This window comes from Protomyctophum parallelum (genome assembly GCF_964188405.1).
Source record: "Protomyctophum parallelum genome assembly, chromosome: 14".
Lineage (NCBI taxonomy): Eukaryota > Metazoa > Chordata > Actinopteri > Myctophiformes > Myctophidae > Protomyctophum > Protomyctophum parallelum.
In genome coordinates, this window is record NC_139709.1 from 15633064 (window position 1) to 15651890 (window position 18827).

An 18827-nucleotide genomic window follows, 5' to 3' on the forward strand; every position below is an offset into this window, starting at 1 on the left:
ACAGTGTTGTGAATAATACAGACTATTATGTAATTTTTTATTCTCCAACATAACATCAGTGATCCCTGGATTGTCAAACAATATACAATTGTACCTTGAGTTGAGCAATAACCTGAAACATTACTTAGTGTTGTCACTATTTAAATTCCTTCTGATGGATGGTGCGCACAAGGCATTGGATAACAAGTATCCATATACAGAACACCTTTTGACAGGAGAGCTGGTGGAATTGGAGCTAAAGTTAAGGTCAAGACTGTAAAAATATCTTTCCAGCATATCAAATCTATTGTGGAAAAAATAAATTAAGACAATAAGCATCTATAATTCTGTTCCAAAGTGACATACAAAAGTGACACACAAAGGCTCTGTTCAGACTGCAGACATATCCGATTTGGTTCCCTCCCTTCAAACCGCCACGGAACGTGGCTCAAATGTGATTAGTACTGTTCAGACTTGATACAGTAAAAGCAATCTGATTCAAATCTCGATAGCCCAAAATCGGATTCTGCCAGTCTGAAGTTCTGAACATAGCCTAAAAGGATGGAATGTTTGAAGTTCTGGCAACACCTCTGCCAAAAACATTCAAAACAAAATGCCAAGTTATCACAACAGACTAATGCAGTGTGGTTCTCAAAGCAGGGGTCCAGGGACCCTCAGGGTTCCATAGTGTACACATGGAACCACATGGACCATGGAGGTCCTTGAAATGAAAATGTTTGAGAACCACTGAACTACTCCACAGCCTCGTCTATATGCAGTATGCTTCCAGCAGCTACTGCCAGCTGGATTGAAGGCAAGGGAATTCATTAAAAATCACATTCAGTTCAAAACAGGTTAAACTGGCATCAATAAAATATCAAGTTTGTCCCCCTCAGAATGAGAGCATTTACAGATATATTCATCTACAAAACTAGTCCATAACCATGTAAAATGTAAGTAAAAGTGTCCTTTAAGTCCATATGGGCTGGGCTTCCATGGAAGCATGACACAAAATCATCATCACCAATAAAAAGACAACTGTACTGCCTGATTTGTACTTGGCTGCACATTGTGTTGAACTCCAAAAATAGCCAATCTAAAAGCTTGTAAATTGGCTATTTTGGGCGTGTGACAGCTTGCAAACAAAGTATGAATCAAGCTTTAAGGCTGACCCACGAGAAATATTGGTATGTTCACTATAATGATACACTAATTACAGGATGCTGCTGCTCAAAAATCTCAGTAGCATTTGCACATAATATAAAAACGTGTGATACATACATACGTCGCGTGTATAACTGTATATTCAAATTTACCAGACAGAAAGATAAGATAAAGAAGCGTGATTAAAAACTGCGTGAATGATCTTGCATACGTACCATTTGTAACCAGTGTGTAAAGTAATGTGCTTTGGGCAAGATGACAGCAGCATGCGTGTATACAGTGAACGGCCTACTAGGTATTTAACCATCCAAGACCAGTTCCCGGAGATGGAACTGCAATCCAAATTTCACAAATATCACAGGCTTGCCTTACACAGCCTGCTTGCCTTACACAGCCTAGATCCCCCTTTCGCCACAGTCACTGCATTAAGCGGTCAGATCCAGGTAGTGCAGCACTACCCCCGTGAACACGCTTCGCACTCCTTGTTCTGCTGGTTGAAATTTGTCCAGTTGGCTAAAAAAAAGCCCAGCACATGCTGGGAATGATGCAGTATAAAGGGGTGCTTCAACCTTAAAATCGTCCCTGCTTGGCATCTCCTATGGCCCCCCAAACGTCGAACACAAACTCGTCCGGAAAGGCAAAATCCCCGAGGGCTTCGTCCAGGGCCATGGCGAATTCATCTGGGTTGTTCTTGTCTTTGCCGACTTCAACCATAGTTGCAGCTGGAACATGGAAGTGGTTCATAGTGAGAATAACAAAATAAATACATTTTGGAAGATAATGTAAACACAACATTGACAAATCTATGTTGACAAAAATGACATAAGTAGTGAATGATCGGAAATGTTAGCTATCTTATGAACACAAAATAGTAACACTGCCTGACGCTCATAAGCCCAATATCTCCCTTAACCGTGGGTGGAGTTTAGCTCTTGTTTGAGGAGACGCCGGTTCGAATCCCAGGTGTTAAAGAGTTGCAATTACCTCTCCCCGTCACGTAAGGACATAAATGTTATGGATTGTAGCATTAAACCACAATATTGCATAGGGTGATGTTACCCTGATGTAAATGTCTCTGATGTAATTACTCCCTAAGGCCCTGCTGTGGTGTGTTGTTCTTAGTCAACCAACTGAAGGAAAAAAAGAGAGGCGAAGACAAATCTACCGACCAAGTTCAGTGTCTCTGATTCCCATGTAGCTCTCCAAGAGATCGTCCACTTTCCTCACTGCTTTCTCCTCAAATTCTGTAGGCTAGAAAACAAAACACAGACCAATATATGTTATGTCAAGCATGGGCAGCCTGCTGATCATCATTCCTACTAGATGTCATGAATATCCCTTTATTTGTGTCACTTGTGTGTATTTTGCAAATTGTCTATCACTGCATGTATATCTTTAAGGATGGATCTATCAAAGTCATAATGCAGCTATGGAAAGCATTGCTGGACCAATTAAGGGAAGTCACTTACCACGTCCTCCACAGTAGCAGGACCCTTGGAACGCAGTCTCAGGGTCCCTCTCCCTGTGCCAATCTTGTTCTCACTGGCAGGTTTAGATCCCTTTGACCTGGGCTCCAGCATTTCTGATCAATCAAAAAGGACTAAATATGAATGACTGCTGTGCTGTCACAGGGTACGTACAGTATGTACATGTTGGCCATTTTCATTGTCCACAAGATACTGAGGAGATACTTTTATGTTGTGATGGGTTATATATATTTGTTATGTGACATTTTCCATTCCTGACAATTATGTTATATTTTGAAACTGCAATTCGTGGAAGCTTGTAGGCTATGGAAAATCATTTCTCCATTACACCTCATAGAAAGAAATGTCAGACATCGATTTTGTTATTGTTCTCTAAAATGTCTATTACTCAGGTTGATTTAAAACTTTTTTTTTAACATAACATTCCAGAGATCACCTTATCAAAAATAACATGATGAGGCATAATGAATCATGTTATTCATGACAATACACTACCCTCATCTTCTGTTGCTTAATTCTTAGATTTTGTTTGTTGCATATCGTCTCTGTCGGGTGGAAAACCTCATAAACCTCGGGGGTCCGTAGCTATTGGACCCCCTGTCAAACTGGCCGGACGGACGACGGGGACGGCGGTGAAAAGTTGACTCGTCCGTTCACTGACTGATTTATAAACGGCTTCGAGTCAGTGTTACTTCCATGTTGCGTAGCACTGTTGGTATCTTTACCGTTTATCATATTATGCTCTGCTGGCATCAGCAGCTGTAGGCTATTTTGTCACGATCGCGTTAATGAAACCAAACGCTACACGCGGTGCCGGTACACATACAAAGCTGCATTTGGTTTTTAATTAAGGGCGCGTTCTGAATGCAATGCAAACTAATAGGCGAGTGCACTCCGGTGCATATGCAAAGGGAAAGAATGACTTCTGTCCGTGACAATAATCAATGCTACAGTTTGAATTCTGTACACACGCAAACATAGAGCAAAAAATATGATATGGGAAAAACATTTTTTTTTTTTTTTCAACTTTCGACCTCTCCTAATCTGAATCGACTTGTGTTAATGAAATCGATAAATCGATTTTTTAGTGAATGCCCTACTGTACACCCCATGTTGACTCACCGAACGCCTTCATGGGCTCCACCAGTTTGAGGGTGAAGGACTTGTCCTTGGGCAGCTCCTTCAGCATGCGGGCCACCTCGTAGTGGCGCGTCCCCACGATGTTCCTGCCGTTGATGCACTCGAGGTGGTCACCCACGCAGATCACCTTCACCCCGTCCACCACACTGCCCTCCTTGATGCGCTGGAGAGAGGGAGAGAGAGGGGGAGAGAGAGGGAGAGAGAGGGGGAGAGAGAGAGAGAGGGAGAGAGAGGGAGAGAGAGAGAGGGAGAGAGAGGGGGGAAGCGCAAGAGGGAAATTAATCAATTGTGACGTTGATCCCCTTCCCCCATTTGCTCTCTTACTAGGACATGATACGTATGTGTAGGCAGAAGAATATCATTCAGTGGTTCTCAAACATTTCCCTCCCATCTCCCATTTTCCATTTCCCTTGGAGGAGGACCCCTGAATTGATATGTACTAGAGAAAGCGCTTGATTCACAATGGCCATTGATTCTACCGCATCTGAGACTGAGTACACTCCACTTAACTGTTTAGTAGACATACCAACACCGTACCAAAGCCCTAACCCTAACCTCACAGGAAGCCACCGTGATTTTTAACATGCAGCACGGGTGTTCCTGACATTGTCTTAAGTAAGTTAAGTTATAATGATGAACATTTAGGGTCCTCCTATGTCCAGTTTTTAGTGTGTGTGCAAACCTAAATGCCATTGACAATGAATGGACAATTTTGAGTGTTCGTATAAACACAAACATTGAAGACAAAAGTGAGGACACAACTTGTGTTGGGCAGGAATGAGATGATGTATGATGATAAGAGCGCCCCTCACTTCACACGGGTGTGATTTTTGTCCTAGCTGCAGCCATAGAGTAATAAAAGGATAGAGACCGAACCGGAGCGTTAGCCCCGCCCCCCGCTATTCATTTCGATGGAAGTTGCTCAGTGGCGTTTTGAAGCACCCGGAAGACTGCCGGAAGTACAATTATAACTCAATGGCTCGAGTGAGCGGAAGTTAAGCCCAGACCTCAAATTTGAGGTACTGGGGTGACGCACGTTACGCACATGACGTCATGAACGTCCGTCCACCTCCATGAACGTGCTGCAGTTCCACTTTTCGCCAGTAGGTAGTGGCAGCTACAACGGTGGATAGCCTTACTGGTTGTCTAAGTGGTGCACCTGGAACCATAGTGTGAATCCGACTTTGGTTGGTGCCTTGCATGGTTTCCTCCGCAACGAAGCACGTTGTGAGCTTGTAGATGTGCTATTCTCGTTGAATAGCAAGGAGAATAGCAGAATAGTGACACTATAGGGTTGGCGTGGTGGTTACCTTGATGAAGGCGTAGCCTGCTCCGTTGTCAGTGATGGTCAGGCCCAGTGCGTCCTCCGACTTGAACACCTCCACCTCCTTCCTGATCCCTTTGACGTGGGCGAAGATGAAGTCCTCCAGACCGATCTGCCCGCCCAGCAGCTTCTCCATGTCGATCTTGTGGGTGTTGAGAGTGGCGAACAGGATCTGCACACACACACACACACACACACACACACACGAAGGAACATGCATTATGCATACTGTACGCACTACACACACACACACACACACACACACACACACACACACACACACACACACACACACTACGCCAATCTAGTGCAGTGTATAATAGTTGCTGCCTTTGTCTAGGCATTAGATGAGTCAAACAATCAATCAATCAATCAATCAATCAATACCTACCTGTATTCAAAACCACTGTCAATCAAAGCTTGAAAACCAAGCTAGAAAAACAACAACAGTGTTTTATTTAATATAGGAGATGAGATCTCTCTATCAGCATGCAAATATAAATCATCAAGATAAGGAAAGGAGGGCCTCTCCTTTCCAAAGTATGTCACTATAGTACTGTGCATGTACATGTTTTATAATACTGTACATACATTTAAAATACATGTATGTGTTTTAAAGTGCATGTGTTTTATGCATATTTCCTTAATAGACGCTAGTTAAAACGTTTTTTGATTATATTAATCAAAACTTTCCAGCTGGGGACACACAGGACGGTGAAACAAGTCATGTGGTGTCGTGTATGTATATTACTGTTGATAAAATTCAGTCACTCAAAACAATTGAATAATAATAATATAGGTAGACACCGGTTTCTAACTCCAACAAAGGAAATCTACAGTGATATTGAAATAGGGCGCCGCGTCACAAATGGAAATATGCGGTTGCGTCATGTTGGCAGAGCTGACATGGTGATAGACGGTGGTAAATGTGATCACTGGGAACAGGATATCTATCGTCTCTGTAGTGGAGGAAACCTCATATGACCAAAACTGTTACTTTTCAGGATTCAAAAAAAGAAGAAAAGAAATCAGTGGCAGTGGTTCTCAACCAGTTGTCTTGAAATGAAAACCAGATGGACGAGTGAGGGTCCATTTGGTTTCACTTTACACTCTCAAGAGTTAAATTATTGTTAAATATCTGCATAACTACATTACTTCATTTAAAAGAACATTTTGAGAATGTAAAACAATTGTTATTTTGATAAACATTTGCCTGTTATCTCTCCTATCAATACAGCATGGTATGCTATGTTATCCAATGATTAAAACTATTCTTTAGTTTTGGGTCTGCAAGGCTAAATCACATCAAATGGTGGACCATGGCTCAAATGGCGAAAAAATAATGGGCCTTGATATGACAAAGTAGGGCATTCATTTACGAAAAACACAAAATGTTAGAATATGGAGATAAGAGGTTTCTGCCCGACAGCAACAATATACTTGTTGCCTGATTGATTTCTAAGCCTTTATTGCAGTGGTGGAAACTTTTATCTGAAGTACATTTTGAATTCAACACTTTGACTTCTAACGGGGTGTTTCTACATTGATACTTTACTTTTACTTAAGTAAAACATTTCCACCACTGCTTTATTGCCAGTGAAAGCCAGCAGGAGGAGCCTGGTGAACACTGAATTATCTCCTTTAATCACTTTAATTCAAATATAGCAGATCTACAAGCTCAGAGTCACAACACAGCACTGTATCGCAACACATTGTGGATCTGCTATTCTTTGAAATAATTTCCCTAGATATTGCCATGCCCTAATGAGCAAATACGGTTGAAAGTTGTTAATCAACACTAGTATTTGTATGCTAATCATGATACAATCAAAAAACCCACTGTGTAACTTAACTAACCACTATCTATCTATAATTAGATACATTCTATTTCCCCCAATTTAAGACCATAAAACATAGTGTAGTGTATGGCAGCTGTCTTTGTCTAGGCACTAGATGCGATCAGCAACTCTTGAGGAATCCTACTATCTAGAACTGTTAATCACATTTAAAAAATAAATAAAAGGTGTTTTATTTACAAGAGGAGAGTGATCATGCAAATCATGCAAAAACCAAGAAAACATATTTCATTTATATTTGTTTTATTTTCTGATTCGATTTACAATTTGATTTAATTCAGTGTAAAAGGGAACCAAATGGTCCCTTATTGGTCCATTGGGTTTAATTTTACACTCTCAAAAGTTACATATTTGCATTATATATTATTATTATTTATTTTGATAAATGTTTGCCTATTGTCTCATAGTGCCACATCAATACAGCATGGAATTGTGGACAAAATCTTATCCAACAATTACAAACGTCAGGTATGACATACCTGACAAAGACCCACAAGGGTTGAAACGTTGTACTTGTTTGTTAATAAAGAGCATGGGAGTTTAAGATCGGTGTGTGGACTTCATTCCTTCTAAACTGTACATATGTTTGTTCAGCACCTGCAGAATTGTTTGGATGTGCGTGCTTCCCTTTTGTATTCTTGTTTTTGCGGCTTTCGCCTTTATTTTATATTTTTTATAGAGAGATGGGGGAGCGACATGCAGTAAAGGCCGTCGGGATCGGGAGTCGAACCCGCGGCACACTGCCAGACTTGGACTACCGGCCAAGGTGCCTGGACCGCTGAGCCACGGCCCAGGCCCCCCTTTTGCATTCTATGCATGAAATGTGCTTTCACTTCCAAACGCCCTACCACCTAGGGCTTTGTGAATAAACACCTATCCGTGATTTACCATGTGTAGAAATAAAAAAGGAGGATTTATCCGTACGGGTTCATCAAGAGGATAGACTTTTGCATTGCGCCAAGCGAGCAGCATACTGTATAATAATAAGGCAGCCAAAACCTGGCAGTATTTGGCCCCCTTTTGTGTACTAACAGGCAAGCGAACGCGTGCACACACACACACACACACACACACACACACACACACACACACACACACACACACACACACACACACACACCAGCTGACACAGACACAAGCAGCGTTGCCTTTGGTTACCAGAGTATAAAAGAACGGGATTACAGAAAGGGGGGGGGGCAGAGAAAGGGAAAAGGGAGGATAAGAGGGGGACTGTAATTGAACGGTCACTCTCTATGGCTAGGCCCACTGTTCTCGCCACGCCAGAGTCCCCTTGAACGCCTCGCCTCCTCCTGCCCTCCCCTCTGGAGGGGCATTACCCATGAGGAGTGAGCACTGTAGTGTAGACCGCCTGCTCCCCTCACCCCATTACGGCTTCTGCATGCATTTACACTCCACCACCACCATAAAGCCTAGGATGCATTGATGCAGTTAAGCCCGATTTATACTTAGAGTCTAAGTATAAATCTAAGTCTAAGTCTTATACATTGCGCGCCAGTGTCTCTTCACATGCCATTTGCTGTAAGGTGGATGGGTGCTTAATAAAGGCAGGGGTGACACTGACGAGTGGGGCATTTTGACAATCTGCTGGCCTTTGCAGTCATTTACATGTTCAATAATGTAGAACTCTTGTATTTTTACTAGTCATAATTATGTGTAACGACATATTGGAAGAAAATACACTTGGAAAGAGCAAGATGGAAAACAGAATTGAGTAAAGTTGTCCTTCCTTCCTCCCCCACACCCGAACCAACCAACATGTAATCTGATTACCTACACTACACCAAAAAAAGGCTTGTCGTCCTTGTACTTGGGGGAAGTTTAGGCTAGAGAGATAAAGACATTAATTGACTACCTTGAAACCTGGCCCGTAATGAGATAGTGTTTATCACACAAAGCTTGGGGAACCAGTTCCTTGGGTAAACCCACTCGACTGTTCATTTTACCGCCTTTTCAACAGGTCTTCTGATGATGACAGGAACAAAAGAGAAGTCAAAGGATCAACCACTTTCTTTCAACCTGGCGTCCCTAGTACTCCCTACTTTGGGCATGTCATTATAGGTGAACATTTGTGATGGGTTGTGACTTGTAGATAGGCTGTTTTTGAAAATGTTTAGAAGTATATAAAATAGGGCTTAAGTGGTTTATTGTGGCTCACTGTTACAGAGTCATGGATTTACGTCTAACAATGAAATGCTATATTTGTCCATTGTTTACCTACAGTATTCTCTGCTTAGTGTTGTTATCACCAAAAAGGACTCGCTGACCTCAACCATGCCAGACTCCGCATCAAGAAGTGGAAGTAGCGGTGCATTTAATTATTTATTAAAAGACATGTATTGAATAACTCTCTAAACAGCTCTCTTAACCACCACCATGCACGGCTCATTTCTTGACAAGGAATGACACTGATCAGCACTTTCATTTGTAATCATTCACCAGACTGCGGATGTCACACACATACAATTCTTTAACAACAGCACGAGAATCTTGGTTACAACCAGTGATGGGAAAGTATCAATACTGCAGTGTAGAAGAATACTTTGAGTAAAAGTACAAATATATTGGTGTAAAAATTAAAGTACCAAAAGTAGAAAGTACTCACTATGCAGAATGTCTAATTTTAAAGTTTTCAAATGTTTAAGATATTTTGAAAATAGCAGATCTACAGTACACTCTCACAATTCATCACAATGCATTGTGAGCTATAGATCTGATATTTTCAAATGGCCCGGTCGCCGTAATGTATATATGGCTGAAGTGGTTACTGTAGCTTTTGTAATATTAATCCAAATTTACAAAGTTACTAGTAAGAAGAAGAAGGCCAGAGGCACAAACACACCCATTCCACGCAGGTGATGACAGCTATCCGAGTAGAGTAGAACCCTACTCTTCTTTCTCTATCAACAGTAGCTGTTTTGTCAAGCTCCCATTCCTGCTTTGCGATATCATCACCACACAGTCAGCCCTCTCTCCGGAGCATGACGGCCAATGAGAACTCTTCCCCGCCAGTGACCTCAGAAGGCTGCTGTGGCGTAGCAACCCTTCCGTCTGATCTGCTGGTAAACAACCACTTAGTCGCTATCAGTCCCGTTTTTATTCCAATCATGACTTAAGCCACACCTGAGGTCTGTCTCTCAGCTGCGGAGCGGTGTGCCCATTATAAAACCTGTGACTGGGAATGTACTGTACCGCTCGGTTTCAGAACACTGACGAAGTATAAAAGCCAAATTGTGCACTCATCTAATATTTATTTATCTATTCTACTTGTTTGCCATGTGTAATTAGGCGATCATTGGCAGCAGTCGCTATTTTTCCTTTCACATAACATTGCATAACAACTTCTGAATGACTTTCTAGCTAGATAATAATAATGTAGTAACATGCGGGCGCGCACACACACACACTTTTGTGTGCATTGAATAGCATACAATGTCCCCTTTTCTTTACTATTGTGGGCTCGCCTCAGCGAGCACACTATTGTTATCCTTGGATTTCAACCTTCGTCATCTAACTAGTTCCACATACTTTATGCTAGAAATTTAGTTCAAACTTCAAACTGTTCAGCTCTTTGCAGTGAGGTGTGCTTGTATTTTGTTTTTCACAAAGTTTTATACTTTTTATACTTTTTAACTTTTTAACCTTTTTAACTTCCTCCCATAGACAATGAATGGGATTTTATCTCTAAATCAACCTCACTTTTGCAGCCTCATTACTCTGGCATACTTTGTCGTAGAAACGTGATTTAAACTTTAGAAAGCTCACACGACTCTGGACTTTTTCGTGGTTCAAACCGTATTCTAATACGTTAAACGGTTTTTCCGAAATCGCAGTTCAATCGCAGGCCGTTTCGCCTAATTAGTGCCAACTTAGATTGCGGGGCTTCTTTGACTAGAGTGTGGAAACTGAAATTATTTCCTTGAAAATTTACCAAACAAATTGTCGTCCCGGCCAAAATATTCATTTTACACGCATGTTCTTTGGTCATTTTGTAGCCACACACCTCTTTCACAATGTGACCACCAAAGCACAGAGACATACAGAATGTGAACTACGGCCTTTTAAGTGACACAAATACAGTCAAGCTGCTCATTGACCTCCATTGTATAATTCTTACGAGGAAATTATCGCGATGACAATTCTTAACTCGCTCTTATAACCACATTTTCGATCGTACCAACACCACAATTGCACATGGTGTACCTCAATATCTCAGGCCACTCACAGCGAAAATAATAATAAATTGAAAAATATATAAAAATTGAAAAAAATAAAGAAAATTGGGAAAAAAATTGAAAAAAATAAAAAACACTAAAAAACACTTTTAAACATTACTTTAAAAAACTTCAAAATTAAAAACTTTAACTATTTTTAAACTTAAAAAGCTAAAACTTAAAAAAAACCTTTGAATTAAGAACTTAAAATTATTTATTTTTTTACATTTAAAGAAAAATCTTAGACCATTATCAATAATCATTGTGTTTATGCTTTTAGGCCTATATGCTATTTGAACCTTCTTTTTACATGTAAAAGTATGCTATTCAATACAATTTCTGTTAAGCTATGAATGCTTTTATATGTATACTATAATTATCACTAAAATTAATTAAAATTATAATTTTATCGGTCGGTCTAGTTATTATTGTTTCTTGAGAAAGAGCTTAAATCAGCACAACCTTTTAGCTCTCCCCAGTCTCCACGTGCTACCCTCAGTTTGTTTTTCAATAACAAATCATGTAATCTCAACTATTCCTTTGAAGGTTGTAATCTATACTTAATATCTGCAATAGCCTATATTTTCCAGTAATCCCTGGTTTTGTGCAGACATACAGTAGGCTATGGGCCCTGGAAGAAACACAAATAGCAGCACTTTAAAACTTCAAACATGGCTAGTTGTAATTCCTTTCTGTTTGACTTCCAGAACTTTTGCAAGTGAAACACTGTAGCCTATGCACTGATAGTAGCACTCTTGTCACTTTTTGTATCTTAGCATAAAATGTTATCACACGTCCTTTTTGGCGGTTACTTTTCTTCCACTATTGTATCAATGAAAACACTGTACAAAAATATGAATTTACTGTGTGTGCATTTACACATAAGCCATGTGCATGCTTTGATATCAGGTTGATAGGTAGATTATTGTTATCAATGGCTTTATTTTTTCTCATTGTGAAATGTGAATACCTGCAGGGTGGTTGTTGACCAGAGTCTGACTCGATCCTTGTTTGTCCTGTGATCCAATAGCCTACAAATATCTGTAAAAGTGATTCTAGTATGTTGTATTGCCATTTGAAGTTTCAATCGTAATTTCACGAAATAATATTGTGAATCTCAGTTATTGTGGCAAGTATAATCACAAAATGGAAATCATATGGTCCCATGTCTCGTAAGCACTATCTGCACAGCATAGCATGTTATTCCCTTTAAGACGCCCATGGCATTGGGCTCAGGTGATTGTAGAAGCCAGGGATAATGCAAACACTAGACAGTCTCCATCAAATGAGACGGTAATACCTCAGCTAATCCTCCTGCTTAATTAAGAAATGTTTGGGTGTGCGCTTAAATCTGAACGGGCGCTAACTAACCCATTCTTTGCACCACTGCCTAAAACCAGCCTGTGGAATTTGCGAAGGAAAAAACTCTAACATGCAGTTCTGTCACAGCCTAGGGAGGGGACGACAGCTTGGCTATTCAAAATCTAAACAAATGACTTGTGGCCAGTGATTATGGAGCAGGGAGAACAGGTGGACATGTTGGCTGCCACACCTCAAACTACGACTGCAGCCTGCAGGGACAATAATCAGACTTTGACCTGTGTAGTGTGTACTGTAAAGGCTTCATACTAGTGTTCACGCAATGACGTAAGACTTAATTATGAAACAAAGTTCTAAATAAAGGCCCAGCAACAGATAATTACAGCGAATTCACATGCATGCACTGTAATGTAATCTAATTTTGACAGGAGGTAACAGGAGTTCAAGCGGCAGCTTGGGAATCATAAAGTTCCCAGTTTGAGCGCTGGCTCCCTTCAACACTGGGTTAGTGTTGAAGGGTCATCGAGCAAGACACTGAACCCCAATGAGCAGGTTCGTACTGTCGATGTGTGAAATTCTTTTAATGTGTAATGTACATTGTATGTACAAAAAGGGCCCATTTACCATTTATAGAAAGAAGACATCAGCGTCACCGGTCATTACATAATGGGTAATATGAAAGTATGCAGGTAAACTCAGAGTTTCTAAGCTATTCATTTCCTTTACAACTTTAGTTATGGCTTTTCGTAGCTCACTTGAGTGGTAAATGGTAAATGGTGCATTTATATAGCGCCTTTATCCAAAGCGCTTTACAGAGATTGTGCATTACATTCACCCATTCACACACACATTCATACACCGATGGCAGCGGAAACCATGCAAGGCACCAACTAGCACATCGGGAGCAATTAGGGGTTCAGTGTCTTGCTCAAGGACACTTCGACAGTAACTCTGGGGGAGCCCGGGTTCGAACTGGCAACCTTACGGTGACTTTGGAGATCATGTTACACATAATCTTCCAGTTTTCATTAGAAGTTGATGGCCAGTTCTGTTCCAGCAAGGTGTTGTACAGTAATGTTGCCATGTTGATGCATCAGCCAAAGTCCAACATCTACCACCAAACCCAACAGTCAATACAATAAATATGGCTCACGCGCATGATTTGGGAATGGTTGGCACACCACGCCCCCAATTGGCTGGCTGTTTCCATAGTGTATAATAACGTACATCTTTAAAACTGCTTTATAAATAAGAGTTTATAAATAGATGGATAGAGATGGCTGTCAATATCCTTTTTTACTCACATTTACTCAAAGTTAATTCCGTTCAGTTCAGTTCACGCTTCTCCCTCTCTATCTCCCTCTCTCTCCCTCTCCCCCTCTCTCTATATCTCGCTTCAAAAAAAATAACGAGCAAGATATAAAGTAGTTGTCAACCTGTACATTGATATGAAGGAACAGGCCAGCTCATCTCTGATTTAAGATAAGGTGGCTAATCATTGGCCATACCCATGTGATGTACTGATGACACAACTACTTTATATCTCGCTTGTTATTTTTAAGTGCGCAAGAGAGAGAGAGAGAGAGAGAGAGAGAGAGAGAAAAGGGGGGGTGCAGGCCTAAATTCGAGTAAAAAAGAATAATGCCTGCCATCTCTATCCATCCATTTATAAACTCTTATTTATAAAGCAGTTTTAAGCAGCAGCCTCGGGGGCATGGTGTGCCAACCATTCCATATTTGCCCTTTCCAATGACTGACCTGGAACGCATCTGTGTCACCTTAGCCTTTAACCACTTTAAGCATTATTTTATACTTTAGCTGTTGAAAAATAGCAGATCTACAAGCGCATAGCCACGCTACGAGCTTGTAGATCTGGTATTTAATCATGAAAACGTATGCAAATCTTTTAATATATATATAATATCCTTTCACAGCTTACGTTTTTACTCAAATCGTTGCTTCTGGGGGTCCCTGGAACAAAATAGTTTGAGATGGGGGGCTTGGCGGCACATACATATAATCTTTGGGGTCCTTGACATGAAAACGTTTGAGAACCACTGATATAGATTTTTTCTCGATCTGTAGAATGTCTCAATGGGATAATATCTCAGCACTGCTGTGTGCTGCTTCTGGATGTGACCCAGGTTGACGTGGGTTCTTCCACAGTGCTGTGCTGTGGGGGTGTTTGTGGAAGGAGGGGGCTCCCTGGGGACTGCGGCTGGAGGAGGAGGTGTTATCAGGGCAGCTCCGGACGTGAGGGACTTCCTCTGGAGGACCATGTTGAATTCTACACCCTCCATCACATCACACTGTATCTCTGCCTGTCTCTCTGTTTGTCTCTCACTCCATGAATATGTAATAATAATAATAATACACAAACTCAGAGAGCCTGAACGAATTAGGGTCACTCTGTGTGTGGGTACCCCCCAATGGGTAGACCACTGATTATCGGAAACTGTTGTGACACCTTGTGAGCTTGTAGATCTGCTATTTTTTAAATATGTTTAGAACGCTTAAAAAAAAGGACACTAGTTTGGAAGTGGTTAAAATGCTGATACTGGGCCCAGGCCGTGGCGTAACGGTCTGGGCACCTGACTGGTAATCCAGTCGCAGTGTGCCGCGGGTTCGACTCCCGAGCCCGACACGGCCTTTACTGCATGTCATCCCCCCATCTCTCTCCCGTTTCCTGTCAGCCTACTGTCTGTCCCTTCAAAAAATCAATAAAAGGCGTAAGCCGCAAAAAAAAAAAAAAAAAAATGCTGATATTGATTGATTCATTAAAACTTTGAAAACAGTGCTATTTAACAAGCTATAGTTATCACAAAAGGAAAAAGATTGATTGATTGATTGGCACTTTGAAAATAGTACTATTTAACAAGCTATGGGACAACACAAAACACCCTAGGGGCTTGTTTTCATTGTGGTCTTATGTACTCAATTCATCGTGTCATCCAAAAAGTCAAACAATGGCAGATATATCTGCCTATCTATAAGTCCTGGCTCTACAGTATGTTTACATGGATGGAGGTAATGTAGGCAAATCAGCTTGCTGCCAGAAGCCCAGTGGTATGTACAGTATGTCACTTAACATACAGCTCAGAACAAAGGTAGAACGTTTCTAAATAGTTTGGTGAAGAAGAACAACAACAAACAAGATGTCCTGTAACGCTTCAATTACACAATGTGCTAATCCACAATGCACTGTTGAAAGAACAACAAGCCTAGACAGAGAGTGATTATGATCATTGCTAGACGTGTTGTGATGGAACAGCTAGTTCCACAGATAAATATGGCTGGTGGGTTTTTGTTCAAAAAACATCAGTGCAGTTTGAGCGTCTGATCAGGATCATTTGCATCATTTCTCCAGTTCAAAAAGACTTTGATTGTTTCTATAGCTTCACCGAACCAGCCCTTCACTACACAGGACAGCAGCTATGTGAGTAGTTATTCCGATACCGATACCAGTATCAGAAAAGTTGCTGATACTTCCTAAAATGCTGGCATCGCTATCGGTGAGTATGACTATGCCAGTGGTTCAGGGGTAGAGCGGCCAGTTGGGAACCGGAAGGACGCTGAACCCTGCTCCAGATGAGCAGGTTGGTGTCTTGCATGGTTTCCTCCACCATCGCTGTATGAATGGGTGAATGTAATGCACAATCTAACGCCGCTAGAAATCCGAAAAACACGCTGTGTGCAGGGACCTTTACTGTACTAGTTAAACAATTTTACATGATTCTTATACTAACTTTTGAAAGCCTGAGAGTTCCTGGACTCCACTTTGAGAACCACTGTCTTAGATCATTTTTTTATGTTTTATTACATACACAGTACATGTTACTGTTATCTGTTATTACGCAAGTTATGGGTAGGAAAAATTCGCATCGTACATCTTGAGGTTCTACTGTATAAGGCATGGCCCACGTGTGACTGACATTAGCTAACGGACAATCCCGGTAGCCTACGAATATATACACATGCACCAATGCCAAATTCCCACACATTTACTGCACTTAGGCAAATACAAATGGCCCTGATTCCCAGATTTTCCATCACCACAGTGGAACTGGAATCCATTGTTTGGTTGTGTGGGGGAAGGTGGAGGAGTGAGCATCAACGTGTGTGCTCTGAGTGCTCTGGGTGATAGCAGGCCGTCTGGCCGGCCTATCTGGTCCCCATGCTCAGAGGCATAGCACCATTCACCACCACACACTGGTGGAAAGTAAGGAAGAACCACATTTTTTATGTTCTTTGTAAATTGAGGCTACTAGAGAAGGCCTAATTCCAATTTCCAATACTTTTACTTCACTACATCTCAGAGGCAATTTGAGGCAAATATTGTACTTTTACTCTAGGCCTACTATTATTAATTAATATTTGAAAACTTTAGTTACTAGTTGCCTTAGTTACTATATAAATTATTATGCTACCCATTTGGTAGGCTATTAAGTACATTAACCACTTTAGCCCTATTATATACATAGGCTATTTGAAAATAGCTGATCTACAAGCTCACAACGCTGCTATTTTCAAACATTTTAGTAGACTTTAAGTAGGTACTTTAAGTAACCTATATTTTGATGCCAATACTTTTGTATTTTCACTAAAGTATTTTTATATTGTGGTATTGCTACTTTTACTATAAAAAAATATATTTGAGTACTTCTTCCACCACTACCATTCTTCACTGATTGTTTTGAAAAGTAGGGCTACAAAAAACAAGTCGGGACTGGAGAGGGGGAGGGGGAGGGCTCCGGGCCAGTGAACTTGCACTTGGTTATTAAAGTTCGTTATGCTCCGTGAACACACATGCATGATGCATGCAGCATTTGATGCGTATAGTTCTAGGCATTAGCCAGGACAGATCTATTCTAGTATTTTAGTTCAGATTGCAGATAGGTTTAACTGAACAACAGGTGTACTCCTGTTGTTCAGTTGCCTACTCCCTTGAAAAGTCCGACTTGAATATAAATCCTGGATCTATCTGATCAGTGATCATGATTCATGAAATGTCACAATCCATTCTATTTCCTGCACATAATAGCCTACCGGTATTTGGTTTGCTGATGAGATGAGCTTTTTTAATTTAATTATTTAAACCACTTTCAACCAAGGATCCCTTATTTTAGGCAAGTCATGGGCGAAAGTGTAATCATTTTGTTGTTTTTGTTTTTCCATTTTCAGTGTAAACAGCCGATCTCGTAGACAAAGTGTGTAGTAGTAGCCTATAGGGCTTAAGTGGTTAACTATTCAAAAAAACTCAGGAATGCGTCAATGTGTGTACAGTGTGTTGGGTTTGTAAGGCTAGTATTTATTATGATCTTTTATGGGGCGCGCCTTTATGCAAACACCTGCTGGTAGTATTCTCCAGTATTCATATTTTCATGTTAATAATAAACACCAAAAATAACCATTGTCAATATCACACTCCCCGACCAAACCCCAGCTAGCTGTCGAAACTGCACTTATTTTAGTTCCAACAACCCCCCCCCCCCTGTCCTCCTCGATCGTATTAGAATAACTCACCTCGGGCGGACTGATACTGAAAGCGTCTGCTATCTTGGAGTACAGTTCCTTGACGTTGGTGAAGCCCTCGATCCTTCCCGTGGGGCTGCCATGGGCCAGCTGCGTGTGGAACACCAGCTTGGGCCGCAGGTTGGCAGGTGGAGGCGGCAGTCCGCCGGCACTGGCGGCGCCATTCATACCGAGGGCCGACTTGACGGAGGAGCCCGAGGACGAGGCACCGCCACCTGGGTGTCCACCACTGAGCACATCGTTCTCCACCAGATGGGACGAGCTCTCCTTGCTCGCCTTGTTTTTCTTTTTCCACGGTCCCAGAGGCATTGTGGTGGCGTACACAGTAGTCTTTCTTTTAGGGATTAAAACAACATTGAAGTGGCCGTGTTTTTCTTTTACCTGTCTTGTCTTGTCTTCTCTCCCTGCCTTCCGCTTTACCTGCTCTGTGGTTGACTGGTCTTTATTACCTAGATTTGACTTTGTTCTTCGACAGTGTGCGTCTCAACCCTCCTCTCTCTCTCCCCCTCTCGCTCTCTTGCTTACAAATTAATGTCGTAAATATTCAACAGGTAGGTGGCGTGGTTGTACGGTAGCCTGACCTCTGACACCCCCTGCTGGTCGCAGGGAAACAATACAGAACATATAGCACAGTAGCCTACTATTGTACGCTGATGTCGTGATGATGACCCAGTCCAGTGTGGTTCTCAAAAGTGGGGCCAGCAGTGTCCCTGAGGAGTTCCAGTTCCAGCCAGGGGGTCCCCAGCTATTTTAGGGGGAAGCTTCCAGGTGACCCCCTGGAACCCTGGTGTAG

General features: G+C 41.5%; 1 protein-coding gene across 1 annotated transcript; it reads right to left on the reverse strand.

The window, feature by feature from the left end:
* Positions 1–40: 40 nt before the first annotated feature.
* gipc2 (GIPC PDZ domain containing family, member 2) lies at positions 41–18513 on the reverse strand. The gene is made up of 6 exons (XM_083782266.1): positions 18026–18513; positions 5081–5266; positions 3753–3933; positions 2613–2725; positions 2313–2394; positions 41–1865 (listed from the first exon to the last, which is right to left on the reverse strand). Exons 1-6 carry the CDS (start codon positions 18341–18343, stop codon positions 1714–1716), a joined length of 1032 nt encoding a protein of 343 aa, XP_083638392.1. The 5' UTR covers positions 18344–18513; the 3' UTR covers positions 41–1713.
* Between the last annotated feature and the right edge of the window lie 314 nt (positions 18514–18827).